The sequence below is a fragment of the Ceratotherium simum genome, chromosome 12, assembly GCF_057802395.1.
Source record: "Ceratotherium simum simum isolate JZ-2026a chromosome 12, ASM5780239v1, whole genome shotgun sequence".
Classification (NCBI taxonomy): Eukaryota; Metazoa; Chordata; class Mammalia; order Perissodactyla; family Rhinocerotidae; genus Ceratotherium; species Ceratotherium simum.
In genome coordinates this window covers 39029838-39051627 of record NC_141911.1, presented here as the reverse complement: position 1 = coordinate 39051627, position 21790 = coordinate 39029838, and the positions used below count along the sequence as shown (strand labels likewise).

The 21790-nt window shown below is 41.3% G+C and overlaps 1 protein-coding gene across 6 annotated transcripts in view; it reads right to left on the bottom strand.

Moving 5' to 3' along the window:
* Positions 1-1052: 1052 nt before the first annotated feature.
* Positions 1053-21790, bottom strand: part of SLC10A7 (solute carrier family 10 member 7) — a 242193-nt gene continuing 221455 nt past the window's right edge. For 3 of the 6 annotated variants that reach the window (XM_087437561.1, XM_087437559.1, XM_087437560.1), the window contains 2 exons: positions 5351-5521; positions 1053-3171 (listed from right to left, as the gene is read on the bottom strand). In XM_087437561.1, coding sequence (XP_087293687.1) covers positions 3077-3171; positions 5351-5521 — 266 coding nt within the window. In that variant the 3' untranslated portion in view covers positions 1053-3076. The remainder of the gene's footprint in view (positions 3172-5350; positions 5522-21790) is intronic. The other 3 variants (XM_087437562.1, XM_087437563.1, XM_004420888.3) reach the window with 1 other exon arrangement.

The following is a 21790-nucleotide window of genomic DNA, read 5'->3' as shown; positions in this document are numbered from 1 at the left end:
GAAAAACAGAAATGAGGACCACGTTGGAGGAGACAGATAAGTAAGTGATGATTAGACGATGCACAGGTTTCAGAAGACTTGAGGGACGTGTTCTAAGGGCACATGGAAGGGGGCAATCTAGCACTGGCTGGCGAGGCAGGAAAGCCTCGTCGAGGAGGAGACATTCTTGTCAGCCTTCCAGAGAGAAAAGAAGACTTGCTAAGCCAAGTCAGCAAAACAGGAACACAAAGGCACGGAATTCTACACAGGGTAACTTGCTCACATAAAACACTGGGTTTGGAAAAGGCATTCTAAGGTTTCATCTGTCCTATCCTTCGAAAATATGACAAGGTGGTTTTAGATTACCTAAATTTTGCCCTTTCTTTTGGGTATTTTTCTCTTTTGGTCCTCAACTCTGAAGCAGGGAACATGTATCTCTGATGAAAAAGCAGAGCTCTTTCTGGATTTTAACATTATGGCGCAGCGACGGTATGGAGATGGATACCCAGGAAGACTATGAACTTATGTCTATTGAACCGCAAGTGATGTAATAGTCCTGGAATGAATCAAGAGCAATCTATAGATACTTGGAAGGTATTTTGAGTGCATCTGAAATTAGGTTAAAAATAAGCCAGAGGTTCTCTTGTGATTTCTGAAACATCTCTTTGTTTAATCACAGAATCATTTTCATCTTCCGTTAACCATAAATAACCCACGTCCTTACTTCAGCAATCCTTTTGAAAAATTTGGTATTTAGCATAAACAAATACTGAACATTAGCCAGAGGTGTGTTAGTTTTAAACAGAATAGGGAAGAATTAAAAAAACCACAAATTTTTAAAACTTAGAAAAGAACACACGAAAAGATTAACATTATCACCCATTAAAAAATCAAATTTCATAACAACCCTTAAAAAAATGCAGGTGAAAAAATTAGTAAACATAAATATAATCTAATGTATTTCTCTCATAAATACATTTAGAAAAAATAAATGCATAAAACAGAGAGCTTGCCAGTGCATAAACATAATAAAATATTTTAAGATATGAATTATTAAATCCCAATGAACATGATTAAAAATGAATTTTGATTTTATTTTTTGTTCCTTATGGAAAAATATGCCACAGCATTTGTGTAAAAAAAGAAATAGGCATAAACATATCACTAAAGCCACCAAAAGTCACTAGGTAAAGAAGACTATTTGAAAACAAAACACATTTTTCAAAGCAAAAGATAAAATGTGATAGCATTTTCAGTTGAATTTTATCCCATAATCACACCTACTATAGGTGTTAGACAATAGAGGTAGATAAGTTGGGGGAAAAAAATCAGTATTCAAACGCTAAGGAGAAAGATTTTTATGATAGCTCAGACAGACAGACAATTCCATTTACTCTGAAATTCAAAGAAGCTTGTAGGAACAAAACATGAAAGGCTTTCTGTGCTCCATATGTAAGCATCAAAGTATCGCGCAAAATTACTGTAGTTTTAGACACAAGTGAAATTCTTGACAACAGAAATTCTTGACAAACAGCCTGTTTAGCATTGATTTTTGCGGGGTCTGGCAGTAGTCTTAAAATTTACACTGAGGATGACTCTTGTGAAATTTATGAGCTTCAATGATATTGGAATGAGTCAGAAGTACCTGGCAGTAACAATAGTATAAATTTACACTATTGATAAACTTGGTAAGTTTTGAAGGAATGATTTTTTCTTGTTGACAAAACAACAAGACAGCTGCTGCGGAGAGAGTGCGGCCTCAGCGTGACCCAGGATGCCAATATCATCTGTCAAATCAAGAAAGGACACGTAGAGACGATGTGACAGAATAGTGTGCAGGAAACAGAAAAAAAGCGTTCCCTTAATTCTATATATCGCTTTATTCTCTCTTTGGGTCCGGTGAAAGCTCTTCCAGCCGTAGTAGAAGCAAGTATTGGATACTCCTTTGAAAGCTGATGCTCAACTGGGAACTAATTTTACTTAATATTTTGGTTAATGAATGGTTTTGATTTTCTGTGTCCTTTTCTCTTTCCATCTGGCTAAACAGAATGTGGATATGTAACAACTGTTTGCATCTATGACTTTTATATTTTCATGTATTCATAAGAGCAATATGATTTAATTTTTTTAAAAAATATTGCAAACATTTGTCAAATCTGCCAAGAAAATTCTCACTAATAACTTGTGTCAAATGCCTTAAGTGTGCCTAATTCAAGGATGTACCAGGCTGCTTCTGGCTAAAAGGGGCAATTTGTGCTAAGTACATCTGTGGAACAGGAAAAAAAGTTTTGGTCTCAGTTATGAATGTGAATTGTTGCCACTCTCCAACTGTAACATTTTTGCGTCTCATATTTGGCTGTTATGAGTTTGCAAGTGCGTTGGAAAACACGAAAGAAAAAAATTATGGAAGAAAAAGGAAAAGCATATTGAAATATAATTTAAAAAATTCTGAAAACCAAATCCTGTAGTTTATCTCAAAACTTCACTTACTTGACTCATAACTCAAACATCAGGCCCTTTCTTTGAAGCAGCTTATAATAAATTTAAGACATATAACACCACAATCTCTTATAATGGGACTGAGGAATTTCTGTGTGGAAACTATTTGAAGGAATGTCTAAAAAAATGATGTCAAGAAAAGCAGATAAGTTACGATTTTCAGCATCTATTCAATCTATGACCCCTGCTGAGCTGATAAAGAAGAGGCATGTCACAGTTGTAGAAAAAAAGAATCACAAAGAAATCAAAGTATTCGTGAAGACGACTTTGGAAATTTTCACTGTCATCAGAAGGGCATTTTCCTGATGGTGCGACCTCATTTCAAGCAGTACAGTGACTAGTATACAGTTGTATTGCACAAAAGGTGGAAAGAGGAAAACATGTTTGCTTTTTGTCACTTAGATGACTGTTTCTTGCGTTAGGAAAAAAACCATTAAACAACTCCAAAATACTGTACCACCCCTGGCAGTAACCAACAAACTAGGTTTTGGAAATAACGCTCTTGTCAAATACATTTTAAGGCACTTAAACAGTTATATCATATTTTTGTGTAAAAAAATAAAATATGCATCGAAGCAACATTCACAAGTACAAGTCTTCAGAACTGTTTGTATGTACAATCCTGTACATATATACATCGCAGTGTAAGGAGCGCCTCCTTCGTTATACTGTTGGCCTCGTCAACTTCACTCCCTACGAGAAAGGAAAACATGCTGTTCAGAGTTGGACAGTATCCATGGCAAAGTGAAAGCATCAATTAACACCAGATAATTCATGCTACTAGAAGGAAGAAGAGGCCACCCAGATAGCATTATATAACCAATGACCCAAACCTCTGGATACAAGCAGATTCACCTGCCCACCTCACTGGTCAGCAGCCTTTGTCATCTCCCCCAGCTCGGCCTGGCTATTCATACTCTCCTGTTGTGCACTAGATGGTGACCGTGGGCCTCAAGCAGTATTGTTCGTAAAGCAGAGGAGACACTCATGGACACTCTTAAGATTGACACTTTGTATTTATTTTTGTGGTCAAATGGGATAGATAAATATTTCAAGTCTTCTGTATTATTCTAAATTAGCCAGCGGTCCCCTGCTTTGGAGTGGTTTCTTTGCAAAGGGAAAACGAACAGCATTGTCCAAGTTAGTCTCCCTTTTGGAAATGCTTCTGTTATTCTGTAGAATAAATCCTAGAGCTTTTAAACATTTAGAGGTAAACTTCATTCTGATTAATTTGCTGTTCACTACGACTGCATATTATTGATAGAGTATTATGATTTTCAAATAATTTTCTTCATATTTTGTCAAAATTTATATGCATAAACTCTGGCCTACAATGCACACACACATTGATAAACATAAGCATAAACATAAATGGAAGTTTTCAAAGGGGATAAATAGCAAAAGAAAGAAAAAGTTACTAAACTACTCCTCTACCAACTCTTAGTGGGAGGACCAGAGCCTGGAGTGGTCCCCAGCACAGAATGGTGATCACTAACATTTTGTTAAATAATGAAATGAGTGAAGGTGCTGGATGGGCTAATCTTTTCACATAGGATCCTGGGGACCTAGGATGCTCCTTCTAAAAGCAAACTTATAATCCTGTCTGGAGTGTCATCGTGGTGTAGGGGAAAGGTGTTGGGGGCCAAATAGACTAGGGTTCAAGTCCTAACTCTTCACTGACTAAACCAACCATATAATCTTGGGCAAGTTGCTCAACACTCTGAGCCTATTTCCTAACCTGTAAAATGGGGATAGCAAAGCTTGCTATAAATGGTGTTGCAGATAACAACGAACAACAATGACAATAATGGTAATTATAGCAGCTAGCTTTTATCAAACCCCTGCCACCTAGTCTCCTACAACTCTGAGGAGTAGATATTATCATTAGTCTTAGAGTAGCAGAAACTGAGGTACAGGGAAGTGAAGTAACGTGCCCCAGGTCGCCCAGTGAGAAGGTGGCAGAGCCAGCAGGCTGGCTCAAGGGTCCACACTCTGAACCAGGTACAGGTTGGGATGTGCTTAGCACACACAGCTCAATAGGTGGCATTGTGGCTATTCTGTTTTCAGGACACTAAGGACAGGACACAGGGCACTCCTTTGTCATTGGCTGTCTCTTCTTCCTACTCATCTCCTGATAAGGGTCGCCACCTTGTGTACAGGCTGAAAGACGTCCTGTAAAGTCCAACCACTGGGAAGGAGCCAGCTCTACGCATGCTTCCACGATGTATGCAGCATCAAAACTTCATGTGACTCACCCGGCTGATTTTATTTTGGGTGATAATTTAGGAAATCAAATCCACAAATACCAAATAAATAACGAGACTCTGAGCTAAGTGTAGTGAATTGACATTGTGTGGGCTCCTTTGCTACTGAAATTTTTTTAATGCTCAAACACGTAGTTTTGCTATACAAAAAAGTTATTATGTGTCTAGAAACAAAAATAAAGTAGGAATTCTAAATAAAGGCAGGTACCATGATATTTAGACAGATGTGAAATCAGGACACATATGAAAGATCGAGCGGGGCAAAGACAGTATACACTTGGGTGGAGGGATACATATATTTTTGAGTATATTTACTGAAACTTTACCCCATTGCAATATGCCCTTCAATATGAGCAAATTAAAAAGAGCTTTTTAAAACTGCATTTTAAGTATAACTGTACCTTTATAACAATATAGAATATTTAACCCTCAATTCTCCTGTTCAAATTGAAATGGATCAATGCATCATTATTATTGTATTTAGTTAAGAAAATATATACTTGAGAATAAGGATATGCTCGCACAAGTTAAAGTGTATAAACAGCCAAGATTCAGAACCAGCATTTCAATCTGATTTGGATTCAAATAAGATCCTTCTAGAGTCTCACCTTCTGCCTTGACACCATCCAAGACTTTATGGTTGGCACCAGCACACTTCCCAGAAGGATCTGAACCGGGTGGTAGATGAGCAGGGGTACGGATATTAAAGAGAGGTGCTCGTGGCCTGCAAACACTATCTTCAGCATTGGAATTCCTGACGAACAAAGAAGACAGAAAACCTAGAGGCAAATTCAGTCTGTCATCAAATTAAAGACATACTCCATTAAAATCAGAACTTGCGAATAGACCATTGCCATGTTTCCCCCATATGTATTCACAGAACTGAAAAGGGAAGGTCTCAAACGAGTCACCAAATCTTTCCATCTTCCTTTCACTACATAAAGCTCTAAACTCTACCTAGAACAGATTAAAGCTGAAAAGATGGTCACTATTCAAGGGCACCAATAACTCACACCGCAAATTAGCAGCCTCTAACAAGGAGAGGAGAGAAGATAGTGTGGAACAGAGTTGCTTCAAGAAGACTGAAAAATGCCAGTGAGGTAGAGGTTCAAAATGGATCTTTTCTTGCTTGGTAGTGAAACAGTCTGTTGGTCTTTAGGGAGGCCTGCCTGGCACCATTTCAAAGACCTAAAGTTCACTTTTGAGAGTCGAAAGGATATGGTAAGACAATGTATGGTATATACTGCTATAAGTAGGAGGGTACTTTAGCCAAATGAACATTAATAAAGGCTTTGCACATTCTCTTTTCACCAAGGATCTCAAAGCACTTTACGCAATGTTGTGTATGGCAGGTAAATTCTAAGATTAGTGCTGAATGTTCAAACCCCACAGTGAAGGTCTTAATAGAACTCCAGTAAATGAATACTACTTCCTGAGTCTCCCATTCTATTAACACCCAGGCAAGGTGTGCATATTTTGCAAGCAGCTGCCTATAGTGTGTACCTATTAAGCCTCTATAATAGAATTCAGACACTGGCAGTTTGACTATTATCAACAATTGTTTTAATATGGCCCAGTTCTCAGAACTGCTGTGTATGCATGTCAGCTTTTCCAACTGAATAGCTTTAATAGCTTAGCTTTCTTCTCGTTTCTTTGAGAACAGCCTCTGAAAAGGACCCAAGCTCCTAACCACCCGCAATGATGGCACATAAATAACTTTTTATTATAATCCAGCGAGGAAAGCTCTGCTTTTTCAATTATTTCTACCTTCTAATAAATTTCAAACCTTTATGCAAAAATGTATTCCATGGCTGCTTTCTTTTTCACAGCCTCACATATCATTGCCATAAACTGAAAACACTTAACCCTTCCCAGACAATGTCTCTCTCAGAGCTTCAAAAGCACAGATTTTTGCAGTTTCTGTTGTCTCACAAATAGAAAAAACAACAGAGCTTTATTTTAAAAAACAATATGCTTCATCCATTTATAGTTGAAAAGCAGCACCTGGTATTATAGTCCTGAAAAGTTATGAAGATGAAAAAATGAGACCTGAACATACTCCTCCTGTCTCCAGCAAAGACTACTTGGCCCAAAGGGATGATGCTAAGGAGCTGGGGGAGGAGGATGGAGTTGAAGTGGGGCTAAGGGGAGCAAAAGATAGAAATATGGAGATATTTATTCCTAAAAATGATCAGAGCAGGGGTCTTTGACCCAAAATTCGAGGACCGTAGCTGCTGGGCTAAACGACCTGAGTTATCCTTTCTTGGCCAAGACTCAGGCTCTGTGTCATTCTTCAGCAAGCTGAAGTGGGCTCTGAAGGGAAGCCACAGACACTCACAGGGCTGCTGCCACAATAAGTAAACAAAAATCGACTGCAAGATATACAAGGTATCTTAATGTAAGCAACGTCGGAAATTCACGTTGGTGTGATGAATCAGGTACACAAAGGTAGCAATGACGATGATGACAATGGTTAGTGTGCAGTGAGTGCTTACTAGATGTCACGTGCTCTCAAGAGCTTTCCCATATTAACTGAACTAAGCCTCACAGGAACCCAAGGAGATTGATGAAAACTATTGTTGGCAGCATTTTACTGGTCAGGAAACTTTCCCAAGTGGTGAAGGCCGAACTGCAACCCAGGCAACTTAAATTTCCAGTTCTCTGTGTCAGGTAAGGTTCAAGGCCTCTGAGGTCTCAGTTCAAGATGCCATGAGGATTGCAGCTCCATTACACTAAAGAGGGCCTGGAATGTAAAAACCTTTCTAGTCCAGAAGTACTTTTGGAACTCATTCCCCTTGGACCCTTCCCAGAAGCACTTCCAGAAGCACTGAGGCAGCAGACCTCATCAATCTCCCCTGCTACCCACAACAGGATGTCCTGTGATTTCACACACGTGAGGAGCTAAGTAACTGCTATGATCACCCCAATCGCGGCAAGGGAACCAGAGATTGAAAGATGTAGCCAAGTCTTTACCCTCAAGAAGCTTCCAGTGTGCAAGTGACCTTCTACCTTCTTTGGACCCTAAAACCAATTTGTGTGAAGGTGTCTTCTGGCCCTGTGCTGGTTCTTCAGCTCTTATATCTCATCTTCAAACACACCCTTCTGTACACTGCTCGATGATGGGACCAGGACTCTGGAAACATCACTCCTTGTCAGCTGGCTCTCAGGACAGTTCTGCCAAAGGGGGCACTAGAGGAAGGCTGGCCAAGGAGGAGGTGCTTGGGGTTCCTGCCAGCAACAGCACTTTCAAGGGGGCAGCAGTAGTTGGCTCCAGCCCACAGCTCATTGTCCCCTCCTCGCAGGTCTGAGCCCCCATTTCCTCCTCCAAGCGTGTAGGTTCTGAGAACCCCAACTTCTCCCCTTTGTTCCCCTGGCTTGGGCTACTTCCTGCAGTTATTCCTCATTCGTTTTCCAGTACATACTGTTTAATCTTCCCTATATTGAAGGAGTGGTGTCTGTCTTCCTGACTGACCCTGGGGAGACAGGCCCTTTTCTTACTTTGCCTCGCATCACAGTCATTCACCATGTGCTTGAAAACGAGAAGGGACCCATGACGACCTGCAGCTGCTGTAGACATTTGTCAAATTAAATAGGGATTTCTCCTCATCACCTTATGTGCTTGCAATACCTTCTTGTTAATAGTTAATCAAATTCCCTATCACCACCGCTTTGAGCGACTAATGTTAAAAATATGATTGAAAATAATATATCAGTGAAAAAAACTTAGCTTCCCAGAGATTAGGCCCAAGACCTTTCACATGTCGTTGCTTGTCACTCTCATGTGGTGGATTCACAAGTCAATTACTGGGCGGGCGGAGGACTCCAGCAATTTTCCCTCAGTCTTAAAATCTACCTTACTTTTCAATCACTCGATTACCTACTTTCCTTCTCAAATATTAGCGTTTTCCCTCTGTCTCCTGTTAATCTCCATCTTTCTTCCTTCCTGCTTTCCTTCAGTTTCTTCCCCACTCCCCTCCCCATCCCACACCAGCAGAGCGTCCACTGAGTGCATTTTCATTTTCTGGAAGGCCAGAGATGAAAGAGAAGTTGGGAGAAGCAGAGTGAGAGTTAACTTCTCCATGTTTGAGTGATCCTTGCCACGGTGGCAATCATTGGAAGCAGTGAGGGTAACATCTCTGTTCTAGGGCATCTTTGCCATGTCTCCACACTATCAGGAAGACAATGAGAAACTCAGCAGAGAGGGGTTGGAAACCTGCGAGCTCCACTGCACTCACCGTACTGTGATTTCTGACGCCTGGTCATGAATTGGGCAAAATTTGGTCTTCAAGTCAAATCAAAGAAAATCAGCTGTAGCTTTTATTCCAGAAACCTATGTAATGAACCACCCTTGCATCCTCTTCACTCACTCACTTAATAATTCACTTGATCACTCATTCATTCATTCATTCAATCAGCACTCATGGAACTGATTAACTACTCTGAAAGGGCTAGACATGAAGGGGGATGTGACATAACCCTGCATTTAAGTAACTTACTGGGCACCTCTGTGCCCATTCAAATCCCCTCCAGATAACTTTCCTTCAGGGCACAATCAGCTCTCAATTGCACTTTCCACACTATCTCCAAACCAGTCTCTGCCTTTAGGCTTGTCCTGTCCAAGCTATTTTCCACTCTGCAGCCAGAGTGAACATTCTTTCTTTTTGGTGAGGAAGATTGTCCCTGAGCTAACATCTGTTGCCAATCTTCCTCTTCTTACTTGAGGAAGTTTGTCCCTGAGCTAACATCTGTGCCAATCTTCCTCCATTTTATATGTGGGACACCGCCACAGCATGGCTTGATGAGCGGTGTAGGTCTGTACCCAGGATCCGAACCTGCAAACCCCGGGCCACTGAAGCGGAGTGTGTGAACTTAACTGCTACGCCACCGTGCTGGTCCCAGAGTGAACATTCTTGATTACAAATCTGACTATGTCAAATCATGCAGGAGTTTCTCACACAAGAGAGCGTGGTGTGGTGGACAAGGACCTTCACGACCCGGACCCCCCTCCCACTGTGTCTCATCTCTCCTCCCCTCTGCTACCTCTGGGCTCCAGCATGAGGAGCACCTGTGGTTCCTCCTTCACTCATCCCTGCCCAGGCACCCATGCCCACGCTGTCTCACCTCTAGGCCTTCGCACATGAACTCCTTTTGCCTACAATGCCCAACGTCCACTTCTCAACCTGCCCAATCCTTTAGTTTTCAGTTCTTAAGTCACCTCCTCTGGGAAGCCATCCTCGAAGTCCCAAGTCTGGCTTTACATCATTTCTACTCTCTGCTTACCTAACCCGGGGCACATTCCAGCCTAGCGTTCACAGCACTTGTTATCGTTGCCTGATTCTTGTGTGTTTCCCTCACTAAGCTGTAAGCTTCTTAGGGTCAACAACTATTTCTTCTTCATCTTTGAGCATTTAGTAGGTGCTCAAAAGGAGTGTGTTGAATGAATGGATTTGCATTTTTCCAGATCCCATCATAAAGTTACTGTGCAGACTCTCACTCTATTTTTATTACATTCTTTAACTAGGAAAAAAAAGCAATAATTTAAAAAAACCAAACAAAGTTACTCGAAAGAGTTTTCTTTTTAAAGTAAAATTTAAATATAGGACTCTTTTCATCTTGCTATCACTGCAGTAATATAAATGAAGCAAATTAATTTTAATGCTCCCAGGTACTGATTCTGTGTCACCATGGTTGACAGGATCCAACCAGGCTTTATGAGACGGCATTTGACTTTATGGAAGTGAACACTACGCACGCATTTACAATTTTACAGGGACTTTAAGCTGTCATGCTGAAAAATGTTTATAAAACATTAATCAAAAAATGCCTCTTTAATACAATGCATTGTCTGAAAGATGTTAGAAGGCGCATATTGTAAATGGATTCTTTTTCTGACTAAAGTAATTTCCACCAAAAGCATTTCCCCACTGCTCTACAAGTACACTGTGTGGAGAGATAAAGAGCCCTTTCCCAGCACATTACTACCTGATCCAAACACTTGGGAAATCACTAATGTACAGCATGCCATATTTCCATGTCACACATGACACATTTGTCTAAAATTATCCAACAGAGTTTGACACTGCAGCATATTCCATAAGCAGAGCTTTCAACTGACATCTGCCAAGTAGGAACTTCAAGTGAGAGCTTTATTCTTCTAACAAGCAAGTAAGGGGTTTCTTTTATCCTATACCCAGGATGGAAAGGATAAAACAAGACGTATGAGAACAAGTTTTTTTTTCCTATTTTAAATATGTTTATTTTATGTTCTCTGAATTAGAAAATTCCCTTTGTATCAGTGTTGAAGATTCAACAGTTACGACTTTCCATGGGATGAACAGTTTTTTTAATTTTTCCTTGAGAAACAGACATTTTTCTTCCTAGATTAAATATGGACTTTTATATAACTCCCACTGAAGGCTGCTCTGTGGTTCACAATATAAAAACTATCTATCTTATATTATTGTTCAGAGTTTACTTATTTATAGGTGCACAATGTTCTCACCACCCATCCATCCATTCATTCATTCAAAAAATAGTTTTTGGGTCTCTGCTGTATGTGAGTTCCTGTTTTCGGTGCTAAGGACATAAGGAAAATAGCACAGATAAGGTCCCTGCCTTCTTGGGGCCCCCTGTCTAGTAGCTCTTGGCCTGACCACCTCAACTTCCCTCCATCCAAGAGATGAGTGCCGGGACATCGCGTGTAACCCCTTCTGTCACTGGCTTACCTGATTTCTAAACTCAAAGCCTGAGGATCATCTTTGACTAATCCCATTGTCTTTCTACCTCTAAATCAAGCCACCAAATTCTTTCCTCACCTACCATTCTCCTTCTCCCTGAGTTTTCACTGCCACCTTCCTAATTTAGGTCCTCAGAAAATCAAGCCAAGATTACTTTTACAGCCTCCTGACATAATGCCCTGTCTTCAGACTCTTCCCTTCATCAATCATACAAACCGCAGCCAGATTAATCTTCCTAAAACTCACATTAATTAAAGCCAATACTCTGCTCAAGAATTACAACGACTTTCCAGTGCCCATTCATCAAACCCTCTACCTATTCAACTACAGCAAAAAACCATTGCTCCTACCACCATGTTGTGCTTACTGCATGCTAAGTGTGTTGCATGCATTATCTCATTTAATCCTACAACAGCGCTAAGAAGTAGGTGGCAATTTTCCTATTTAAAGATGGGGAAACTGAGGTTTAGAGCAAGTAAGTGACTTGCCTAACATCGTACATCTGGTAGGTGGTAGAGGCAGAATGAGACCTCAGTCTGTTGACTTTTAATCACTAAGCTACGTTAACTCCATTAAACCAAACTTTCAGTTGCCAATTGCTGCCATGAGCTCAGGCCTCGCACTTTCTTGTCTTTGTAAAAGCTGCGCCCCTGCCCGCATCTTGCCCTTTCTCTCTGTGTGCCTAAGCCCTATGCGTTTGTTCGGGCTCAGCTTCATAGTTTCCTCCCCCATGAAGGTAACCTCCCTATCGATTTCTCCTTCTTTGGAAGAATGAAGACACTCTTCCCAGCTGCACCACATAATACAGCATTTGCTTATGTTGCCATTATTTTCTTACATGTAGGTTTTGTTTTCCCCTGCACGTAGGAAAGTGTCAAAGTGTTATATTTTTCTAGTCTCCTGCAGTGTTTAAGCACAGGACTGGTACTCAATACATAAATGATTGATTATTCAAGAATAGGTGCTAAAGTCATGCTTCCTATTGAAAAAGCAGGATATAGAACACATACTGGAGGCTTTACTAGATGCTAAAGAGAATCATTCACACACCCCTCTGGGAGAGGACTGTATTTCATAGGACAAAAATACATTTGATATGGCAGGAAGGTAAGAAGGTGAACTAACCGTGGAACACAAAATTTGAAATGAGTATTGACTGTGCAGTAGGAGAGGAAATAACGTGAGAAACCCCCTTTGTATCTTTTGAAGTCTAACATTACACTTCCTTTCCCACTTAGCTAAGGGAGAGTACACGCCAATCACCTGGATCATTTCCTGTCTTGCAAAGATTCATTCGCCTGAATTCACATGACTTGTTTCCCATTTAAATGCTTTCTCAGACTTTTCACTGAGTTCTGGAAAGAGCTGCTGGCAAATGTGGAATCCAGTTGCTTCTCTCTTTAGTTGTCATGGTGATTTCCCACTTTTGTTTAGCTTGTTCTTAGTTAGAAACATCCATAAGTTTACGATCCAAATGTCCTCCGCATTGTTATTTGAATTCTCTCTCTTCCCCCTTAGTGAATCTCTCAGAAAAGCCCATGTGTGCCTTTAAAAGTCATTGGGAGAGATGGTCTCCCCAGTCATAATGTAATCCAGGGAGGCAGTCGCTGTCTGGGGAACACAACCACCCTTTTCCAGCATCGCTAAATGCCAATCTCTGTGTCCCCTTCCCCACCGCATGTGTGTGCGCGCACACACACACACACACATACAGTCTTTCTCTTTAGAGACAAATAGTCACAGACAGGCAAACTCACTGGCACTGATTTATCTCAATTACTAAACAAAGGGGCAATTGTATGCCATTTCTAGAGCACGAAATGATGCCATGATAAGGTATAACAATAGTTTTGGAATTTGGTTAGAAAAGGCTTTCAGTTAGTATTATCCTAAAGCAAGCTATAGTTGTCATTTCATGCTGCAATTTGTAATTTACTGCATCCAGTAGCAGACACGAGGCAGTCCAGTGTAGCAGTTAAGAAGCCTGATGCAGGAGTCAGAGAGCCTGACTTGGAATCCCATGTCTACCACTTATCACCTGTGTGACCTTGGCTGGGCAAGTTATTTAACACCAGTTTTCACATCTGTAATATGTACCTACTTTGTAGGTTTCTTCTTTTCTTATATTATTTATTTATTTATTTTTTTGGTGAGGAAGATTGGCCCTGAGCTAACATCTGTGCCAATCTGCCTCCATTTTGTATGTGGGATGCTGCCACAGCATGGCTTGACGGGTGGTGTGTAGGTCCGCACCTGGGATCCAAACCTGCAAACCCCAGGCTGCCAAAGCAGAGCGTGTGACCCTAATCACTATGCCACCAGACTGGCCCTTTTCTTTTTAAATAAACAGTAAGTGAAATGCTACACAATGTCTGGCAACTAGTAAGTCTTCCTTCTTTATATGCCAGACACTCTTCTAGGTGCAGTGAACAAATGGGCAAACCCCCCTGCATTCATGGAGCTTATGTTCCTACTCATGTAATAAGGAGAGAAGACAGACAGAGCCATGCCACAGCTAGGCAAAGAGAAAATTCCACCCAATAACAAAATCATGCCACTGGGCGGTGAGAAAAGGCAGCACTGCTATCTAGGAAAAAAGGTGTTAGGCAAAAAGTGGATCAGTGAACATTTGGGTTATTCTAATTTTTATCTCTTTTTTAGAGTGGGTAAAAAGAAAGGCCACCTACTTCCAGGTTGACGGGTGTGCCCTGGCTTGCTGTCCATCAGAAGCCTGAGAGATCAGTCAAGAGCTGCCCGAAGGTGTGGCATTTTGGAGCAGGTGGTGTTTAGTCTGCACAGCCCCCAGAATTATATTCTGCTCATAATCCTAGCTCTTCTAGGACTTCCCCCTAAACCCATTCTGGAATGTTCCAAAGGCTGGCAAGTCAATTCCTGCAGACTCCATTAGGAAGGGGGATAGGAGGTCACAGATCATGTGACCCGCTCTCATTCACTCCCATCTAAATTACTGGTCTTTTGCTCAAATTCTCCAAGGTATTTTAATACCTTGCCAATGATTTACATTTTACTTGCTTTCCTATTCTTCTCCTGTCATTCCATCTTTAACTGAAAACTCTTGCCATATTATTTTTGGTATGACTCCACCACAGCATCAGAACCTCTATTGTTGCTTTATGAGACACAGAAGAAAAAATTTTTGTCCTTTTTATACAAAGATTCATCCCAAATGAGGTACAACTAAATAATGTACGCAAATAAGAGCTCTCTAGTAGTTTTCTCAGTGTGATGGGATCAGGGAACCAACATAGACGTAGAGCATTTCCAAATTGCTGAACACAAAGCCAAGAGCAGCAGCTCCAGGATGTCTAACAACCCCCCTTGGCCAGACCTCTGGCAGAAAAACAAGATAATCGCGCACCAGTTTAACAGATATGTACAAACGGAATTTTAATTTCCAACCCCTGAAGCCTGAAAAATGTCATATGGTTATCTCTGCAGATAGCATAGGAGAGGGAAAGGGACACTTTGAAATCTACACAGGAGATGTCAGCAAACATGCTTTACAGACTGGACTCAAACATTCTCTCTGCCACCTTGAAGGGGCTCCCACTGCTCTCCCACCACCCCACCCCTCTACAGTTAGGAAGATTTTAAAGCTCCATGTCTTTTCTGGTATAGTCAGGAGCTATTTCGCTATGTTAAACAGAGGTTTATGTAAAACTTTCCTAAGAGATTTATCCTTCCTTCATATTTCCAAACCAGAATTCAAAAACATTCCTTTATCCAGAAGAGAGATTTAGTCCTGGAAGAGCGGGGAGATGAACAAATATAACGTTACAAACTAAATGTCTGAGGCCATTGTTAAGAGAAAGGAACAATCTTTCCACTAATTAAGAGCTTTAGAAAAACAAGAGCAGTATTCATGTTTTAGTCCTTCAGCGATCCCACATCACATGGATTTTGGAAGCCATCTCTGGAGTTCATGGACACTTTTGGTTTTCATATGTATGTTGTCAGGCAGAAGACAGACTGCAGAAAATAATTACACGGGGCTTACTATGTGTCAGGCCATTCTGAGAGTGTGCAAATATCAACTCATTCACTCCTCACATCTACAATGTGAGTAAAGCTACCACTATCATCTCCATTTTTCAGATGAGGAAACTGAGGTAGCAGATGAATAAAAATTTCCCCAAGGCCATGCACAGCTTGTGACAGGATATAGCTGGGATGTGAATACAGACAGACTGGCTCCAGGGTCCGTGCTCTTCACCCACTCTGTGCCTGCAATGCCTGTTATCTGTCAGAGCAATTGGGAACCCTAGAGAAAAGAGATGCCTGATAATATTAACATAGACTAACAGAGGGTGAAACCTAAGGAAAATAATATTTACACAAGAAAGGTCTGGAAGGAAGAGAGGTGCTCCTTTCTACAAAGGCGCTTACGTGGCTGGCCTTTACTTGCTTTGAATAAAGGTTGGTTGATGATCACTTTTGGCTCATTAGGAAAATTAAAGATTGTGTTTTCGCCTTCAGTTACCTGGGCTATAATCCTACCATCTTGCTGAAAGTTTTATGTAAATAAAGATGCAAGAAAAGACCGTGATGAGCAGCTGGTGTTATTTCTCTTTTGAAACAGATATGTTCTGACTGGAAAAGATGTTTAATGAATGGCCTGAGCTGGCTCACCAGATGCTGACAATGAAACATTTAACTCTACCAATTGAAGGTTTCTGCCCCAGAAGATTAGGCACACCCTCACCTGTCTGACAGCGTTGTGGGAGTAATTAGCAAACAGGGAAATCAAGAATGAATTAAAGAACTGAGCCACGGAGCCTTCATTCAAATGCTGGCGGTGTCATCCAGGAGGGGTCACCATATTTATGGAGATAAGGTGGGCAGGAAATAGAGTGAGATGACTTTTTTCCTTTTCTAGGCTGTAAATGAAGAGTTGTTCATCTTCTAAAGAGAAAATCTAGCTAATGTTCACACTCACAGGATGTGAAAACATCAAAAATAGAATGAGAATTTCATATGACAAAAATAACACAAGGTCATCAGAAAATATTTAACATGGTCATCAACACAGAACTGGCTTCCTCTGACAGGCTCTGGAAAGCCTTGTCTAACTTTATAGAATATTTTGATGTGTTTTATATCAACGAAGAAAAACACTTGAACATTTTCAGTCTCAGGCAAAGAGAAGCCGGCGGGTGTGCCACGTACTTTCACGGATTCTGCCAAGCTACTACCACTTTAAACTTAGTTTTCCCTAAAATTTTGCATTCATAAACCTCTTAATAGTGGAACTTCCGGAAGGCTTCCAAATCTTAGATAAGTAAATAAATTTGAGTAAGCTGTGACCCAAATGCACAATAACTATTTTTAATATACATTTTTTTGTTTTGTTTTTGCCATTATTCACCCTCTGGCAGTAATTTTCTTCATCATGGTTCCATGTTTATGAGGAACATAAACCTCAGAAGAGATGTCTTCTGACACAAAAGAACAAGGCAGTTTTGATTTGGGGATTAGAAATCACAGTCATTTATCCCTAACCATCTGTCTTAAAAAGGTTGACTCCGGTTTCTGTGGTTTAACTTGGCTAGAAGATGTCCTGCTAACCTACTCCTGCTCTTTTTTAATTTATTCTCAATAACATAAAAATTGGAGAGTTAAGACCTCATGTAGAAGACTTTTAGGCAGAGGAAGAAATTAAGAAAACCTTGGAAGCCATCTCTGGAAATAATGACGTTTTTCTAATCCTCTCGGCTTCCTTTAAACTCTGAATACTTAGCACACGTAATCATAACACAGAGAATTGTGGTTTTCACAAATCAGTACAAATGGTCGATTTTATTAACAAATGAGTAGGTATAATCCTACCTTGCATGTTTTTTGGAACAAACAAATACAGAACATAGTCTCAGGCAGTGGTTCTCACCACCAGCTGCACATTAGAATCACCTGAGTGGCTTTTAAAAACTATGATGCCTGGGTCTATCCTGAGAGACTCTGAGTTAACAGGTGTGGGGAAGGGTCCCAGCAGCACTGTTATTGAACAGCTCCCAGATGATTCTAATGTGAGCAGAGTTGAGAAGCTGGATCCGGTTATAAGAGAGAGCTGGAGGACTCTGGAGCATTGTGGAGGTAGACAGATGGGCTACTGCATGCCGGCTCTGCCCTTTACACACTATGTGAACTGGAGTGAGTTATTTGACCTCTCTGAGGCTCGGTTTTCTAGTTTGGATAATGGGATCAATAATAGCTATTGTGCAGGGTTGCTGTGAAGATTAAATGAGATAATAAGGAAATTTATGTGCCTAATACAGGGCCTAGCATGTAGTAGGTACCAAATAAATGCCGGAGCTTTCTCCTTTCAAAGTGCCTTCACATCTACTTTCTGAGTTAATGTTCACCTCAACCTTGTGAGACAGGAGGAAAATACAGGCTTGCCAGTTTGGATGTCTGTATGTCTGGCTGATTTAGATTTTCATATTTTATTATCAAAATAATTTCATATCCTCTCTAACCTCTGGAGAGCCTCAGGGCTCAGTCCCCAGAGCTGTTTTCTCCTCTACCTACCTACAGGCTGGAAGCTTAAAATAACACCTATATGCTGAAAAATCCAGCCTGGATCAGAATTCCAGACTCATAAAACCAACTCTCCGCTGGGTGTCAAAAAGACACCTCAAAATTAACATGTTCAAAACGGAACTCCTGACTGGCCCCCGTATCCCTCTTCTACCACCAAAATCTGCTCCTCTGCAATCTCCCCCAGTCCAGTAAATGGCAACTCCATCTTTCCAGCCTCTTGTGGCAAACACCTCGGAATCATCTTGAATTCCTCTTTCTCTTACATACACATCCAATTTGTCAGCAAATCCTAGTACAGTTCTGCATTCAAAATATATCCAGAACCCAACACTTGTCACCACTTCCACCTCTATTACCTTTGACCAATCACCCTCAATTCTTGTCTGGATTAAAGTCTCTTGACTGATCTTCCTGTTTCTCACTGCTGTACCCTTCCACCCATCCCACCCCCGTCTTTATTTAACGCAGCAGCCACAGGGATCCTTTCAAAGTGGAAGCTGGATGTTGTCACTTGTCCATCAAAACCTTCCAAGGCTTCCTCCTTATTCTGAGTAAAAGGTAAGTCCTCACCATGGCCATAGGCCTTATACAATATCGCTTGCTCCCTCTCCCGTTACCTTTTACCAGGTCTCCTGTCACTCCCTCACTCATTCTGTTCGCTGAACACTGGCCCCTTCCTCTTCCTCCAACTTGCCAAGCACACTGTTGCCTCAGGCCCTTTGCCCTCACTGCTCCCTCTGGTTGGAATCTCCTTCCCCTACATATCCACAGGGCTTGCTCCCCCTTTTCTTCAGGTCTTTGATCCAATGTCTCCTTTAAGCCTGAAACTTTCCCACCTCCACTCTGGCACTCCTTATTTTCCTTCCTAGTTTTATTTTCCTCCATAACACTTACCATCATTGGATGTGCCATATATATAAGTGTTTGTCTGTTTAACCCCACAAAAGAGCAAGCTAGATAAGGGTGAGAACTTCTTTGTGTTTGGTTCACTGCTCTACCCCATAGGGCCTAGAACAGGGCCTGGCACATAGTAGGCACTATAGAAACACTTGGATGAATGAATCAAGTAGATTGCGTTTTAAAGGCATATTTCCATTGGCACCAGTGCTTCCGGTTCATCTCTGTACTTGCTGTCAGTTGCAGAGGGGTTTATTATTATTATTATTAATATTATAAAGCTTGCTCTAGCAGTACTGGAGTAGCATAGTACTAGTACACAGAGGAGAGTACTAGTACTAGAGCAAACCTGCAGCAAAGGCGGCTCTGGGAAGGGTCACCGCTTCACTATCATTGACACGCCCAGCTTCCGGATAGATGACATTCCAAATGGGCTGGCTTCCTGGGGCCCAGGAATCTTTTGCATTGCGTCCAATTTTACATCTCCTGTCCCCAGAGTAACTTGTCAAAAACCTACTGTGTAGCCCATGGCTTTAAAAACCGGGCAGCTCACTTTAATTTCTTGCTAGAGTTGCTTGGATGGGGCTGTAGATGGGGACAAGGAGGTGGTGAGGACCACCCTCATTTTGCAGCTGTAGGTTCATTTATTTTTTACTGTAAAGAAGCACAGAGCTGGCTGTCATTAAGGACATGCCAACTGGTTTATAGTGTCTGGTTCAGTTAAGGGAAGTTCTGGGAAGAGACAGGACCCAATAAATAATTGGAGAGATGCAACTCAAATGACAATTGTTATTCACCGATCTCTGTTTGCAAGTTGAGATTGAGAGATATAAACTTCAAGTGAACGAGATCTCCTGGGTGAGATTCTTCACTTCAAATACAGTAAACAACTATTGTTCTATGATGCACATTTTAGTACTGCTTGAGGCAAAGTTTCTAAATAATAATAATAATAATAATAAAAACCCTCTGCAACTGACAGCGAGTGCAGAGATGAACAGGAAGCACTGGGGAATAGGCCCTTGTCGGCTCTCCTGGATGTGGCAAAGGCCTCATCAGAAAGGACAAGCTCCAGAATAGCAGAATGTGTTCCCCTAACTTCTTGTGGAATTTCCCTTTCAGAGCCTTGGGTGTATATGACTTCAGGCATGTGAGTTGATTATTAGTGTGTAAAATTGATCTCTTTAGAGCTACTTCTAACTAGGACAGAGTGGTTTTTACTTTGAAATAAATATGCAACTATGGAATTAAAAGCTTCTACCACTAAGAGCTGACATTCAGAAGCACACAGGGATAAAGATTCAGTATATAGTTTGAGATGCCACTATATAACATGGGGGATTTTTAAGTCTCCTTGCCATTGAGCTGCAAAGTAACAACTCCAAGTGGAGCTGGGCTGCAGTGAAGCGGATGCATGGAAACACTGGCCTCTCTTGCTCTGGCTCCGTCACTGAGACTGAGCGAGCAGCAGACAGCTAACACGCCACTCTCAGGTATTTCTAGAGGACTGGGTGGTGTGATGCGCAGGACGTGGGCTTTGATGTCAGAGACCTAGTTAAATACTTATTGTGCCACCCATTAGACATGTGATTGGGGGATCTGACCCTAATACACTCAGTTTCCACATCTGCTCAAAATGAGGTTAAAAATAACTATCTCAAATGGTGGTCGGAGGTTTCAATAAGACACAGTATGTCAAGTACCTAGTACAGCGCCTGGCATAGAGTCAGCACTTCCAAAATGATAGTTATCATTATTGTTATTAGAAATAGCAATACGAAACAGTATTGTGGGGCTTAGTAGTCTATAGAACTGAGCAGGGAAGGGGTTTCTCACTGAAATCATCTAGGATGAGGTCTGAAGCATTCCTAAAATTTTGGAGAATGGTGGCTGTGAGAACTGCCACAGGAACTGAAACATCCTACCCCAGATGCTGTCCAAACCTCCAATGGCCTCCATCTGTATACAATTTCTTTTCTTTTCTTTTTTTTTTGTGAGGAAGATCAGCCCTGAGCTAACATCCATGCCAATCTCCTCTTTTTGCTGAGGAAGACCAGCCCTGAGCTAACATCTATTGCCAATCCTCCTCCTTTTTTCCCCCTTTTTCTCTCCAAAGCCCCAGTAGATAGTTGTATGTCATAGTTGCACATCCATCTAGTTGCTGTATGTGGGACGCTGCCTCAGCATGGCTGGACAAGTGGTGGGTTGGTGCACACCCGGGATCTGAACCCAGGCTGCCAGTAGCAGAGCGTGCCCACTTAACCGCTAAGCCACGGGGCTGGCCCCTGTATAGAATTTCTTGATAAGAGCTTAAGATTCTATTTGGTCTACTGCCCCTTTTGGGGTGCTGACTTCCAGAAAGAAGTGATTCTATCTTGTGTTTCTTTTTTTTATCTTTCCACAGTATCAGTTATGCTGTGAGATTTTTTTGCGAAAATCATACATAGTTCCTTTCATAAGGGGACTTATATAACAGTTAACTTTCAAATAGTAGGCATTCTGAAATTATTTTAAATATGCTTAAATTTTACCCTCAGCTTGCTAGGAAGACATTGTCTTAGAGAAGGCAAGCCCCACTTTTGGAGTGAGTGCTAGGTATGATGGGCCCTAAATAAATGGCTTTCTTTTTTTTTTGGTGAGGAACATTAGCCCTGAGCTAACTTCTGTTGCCAATCCTCTTCTATTTGCTGAGGAAGATTGGCCCTGGGCTAACATCCGTGCCCATCTTCCTCTACTTTATATGTAGGACACCTGCCACAGCATGGCTTGATAAGCGGTGTGTAGGTCCACGCCTGGGATTAGAACCCGCGAACCGTGGGCCACCAAAGCGGAGCACTCGAATTTAACCACTATACC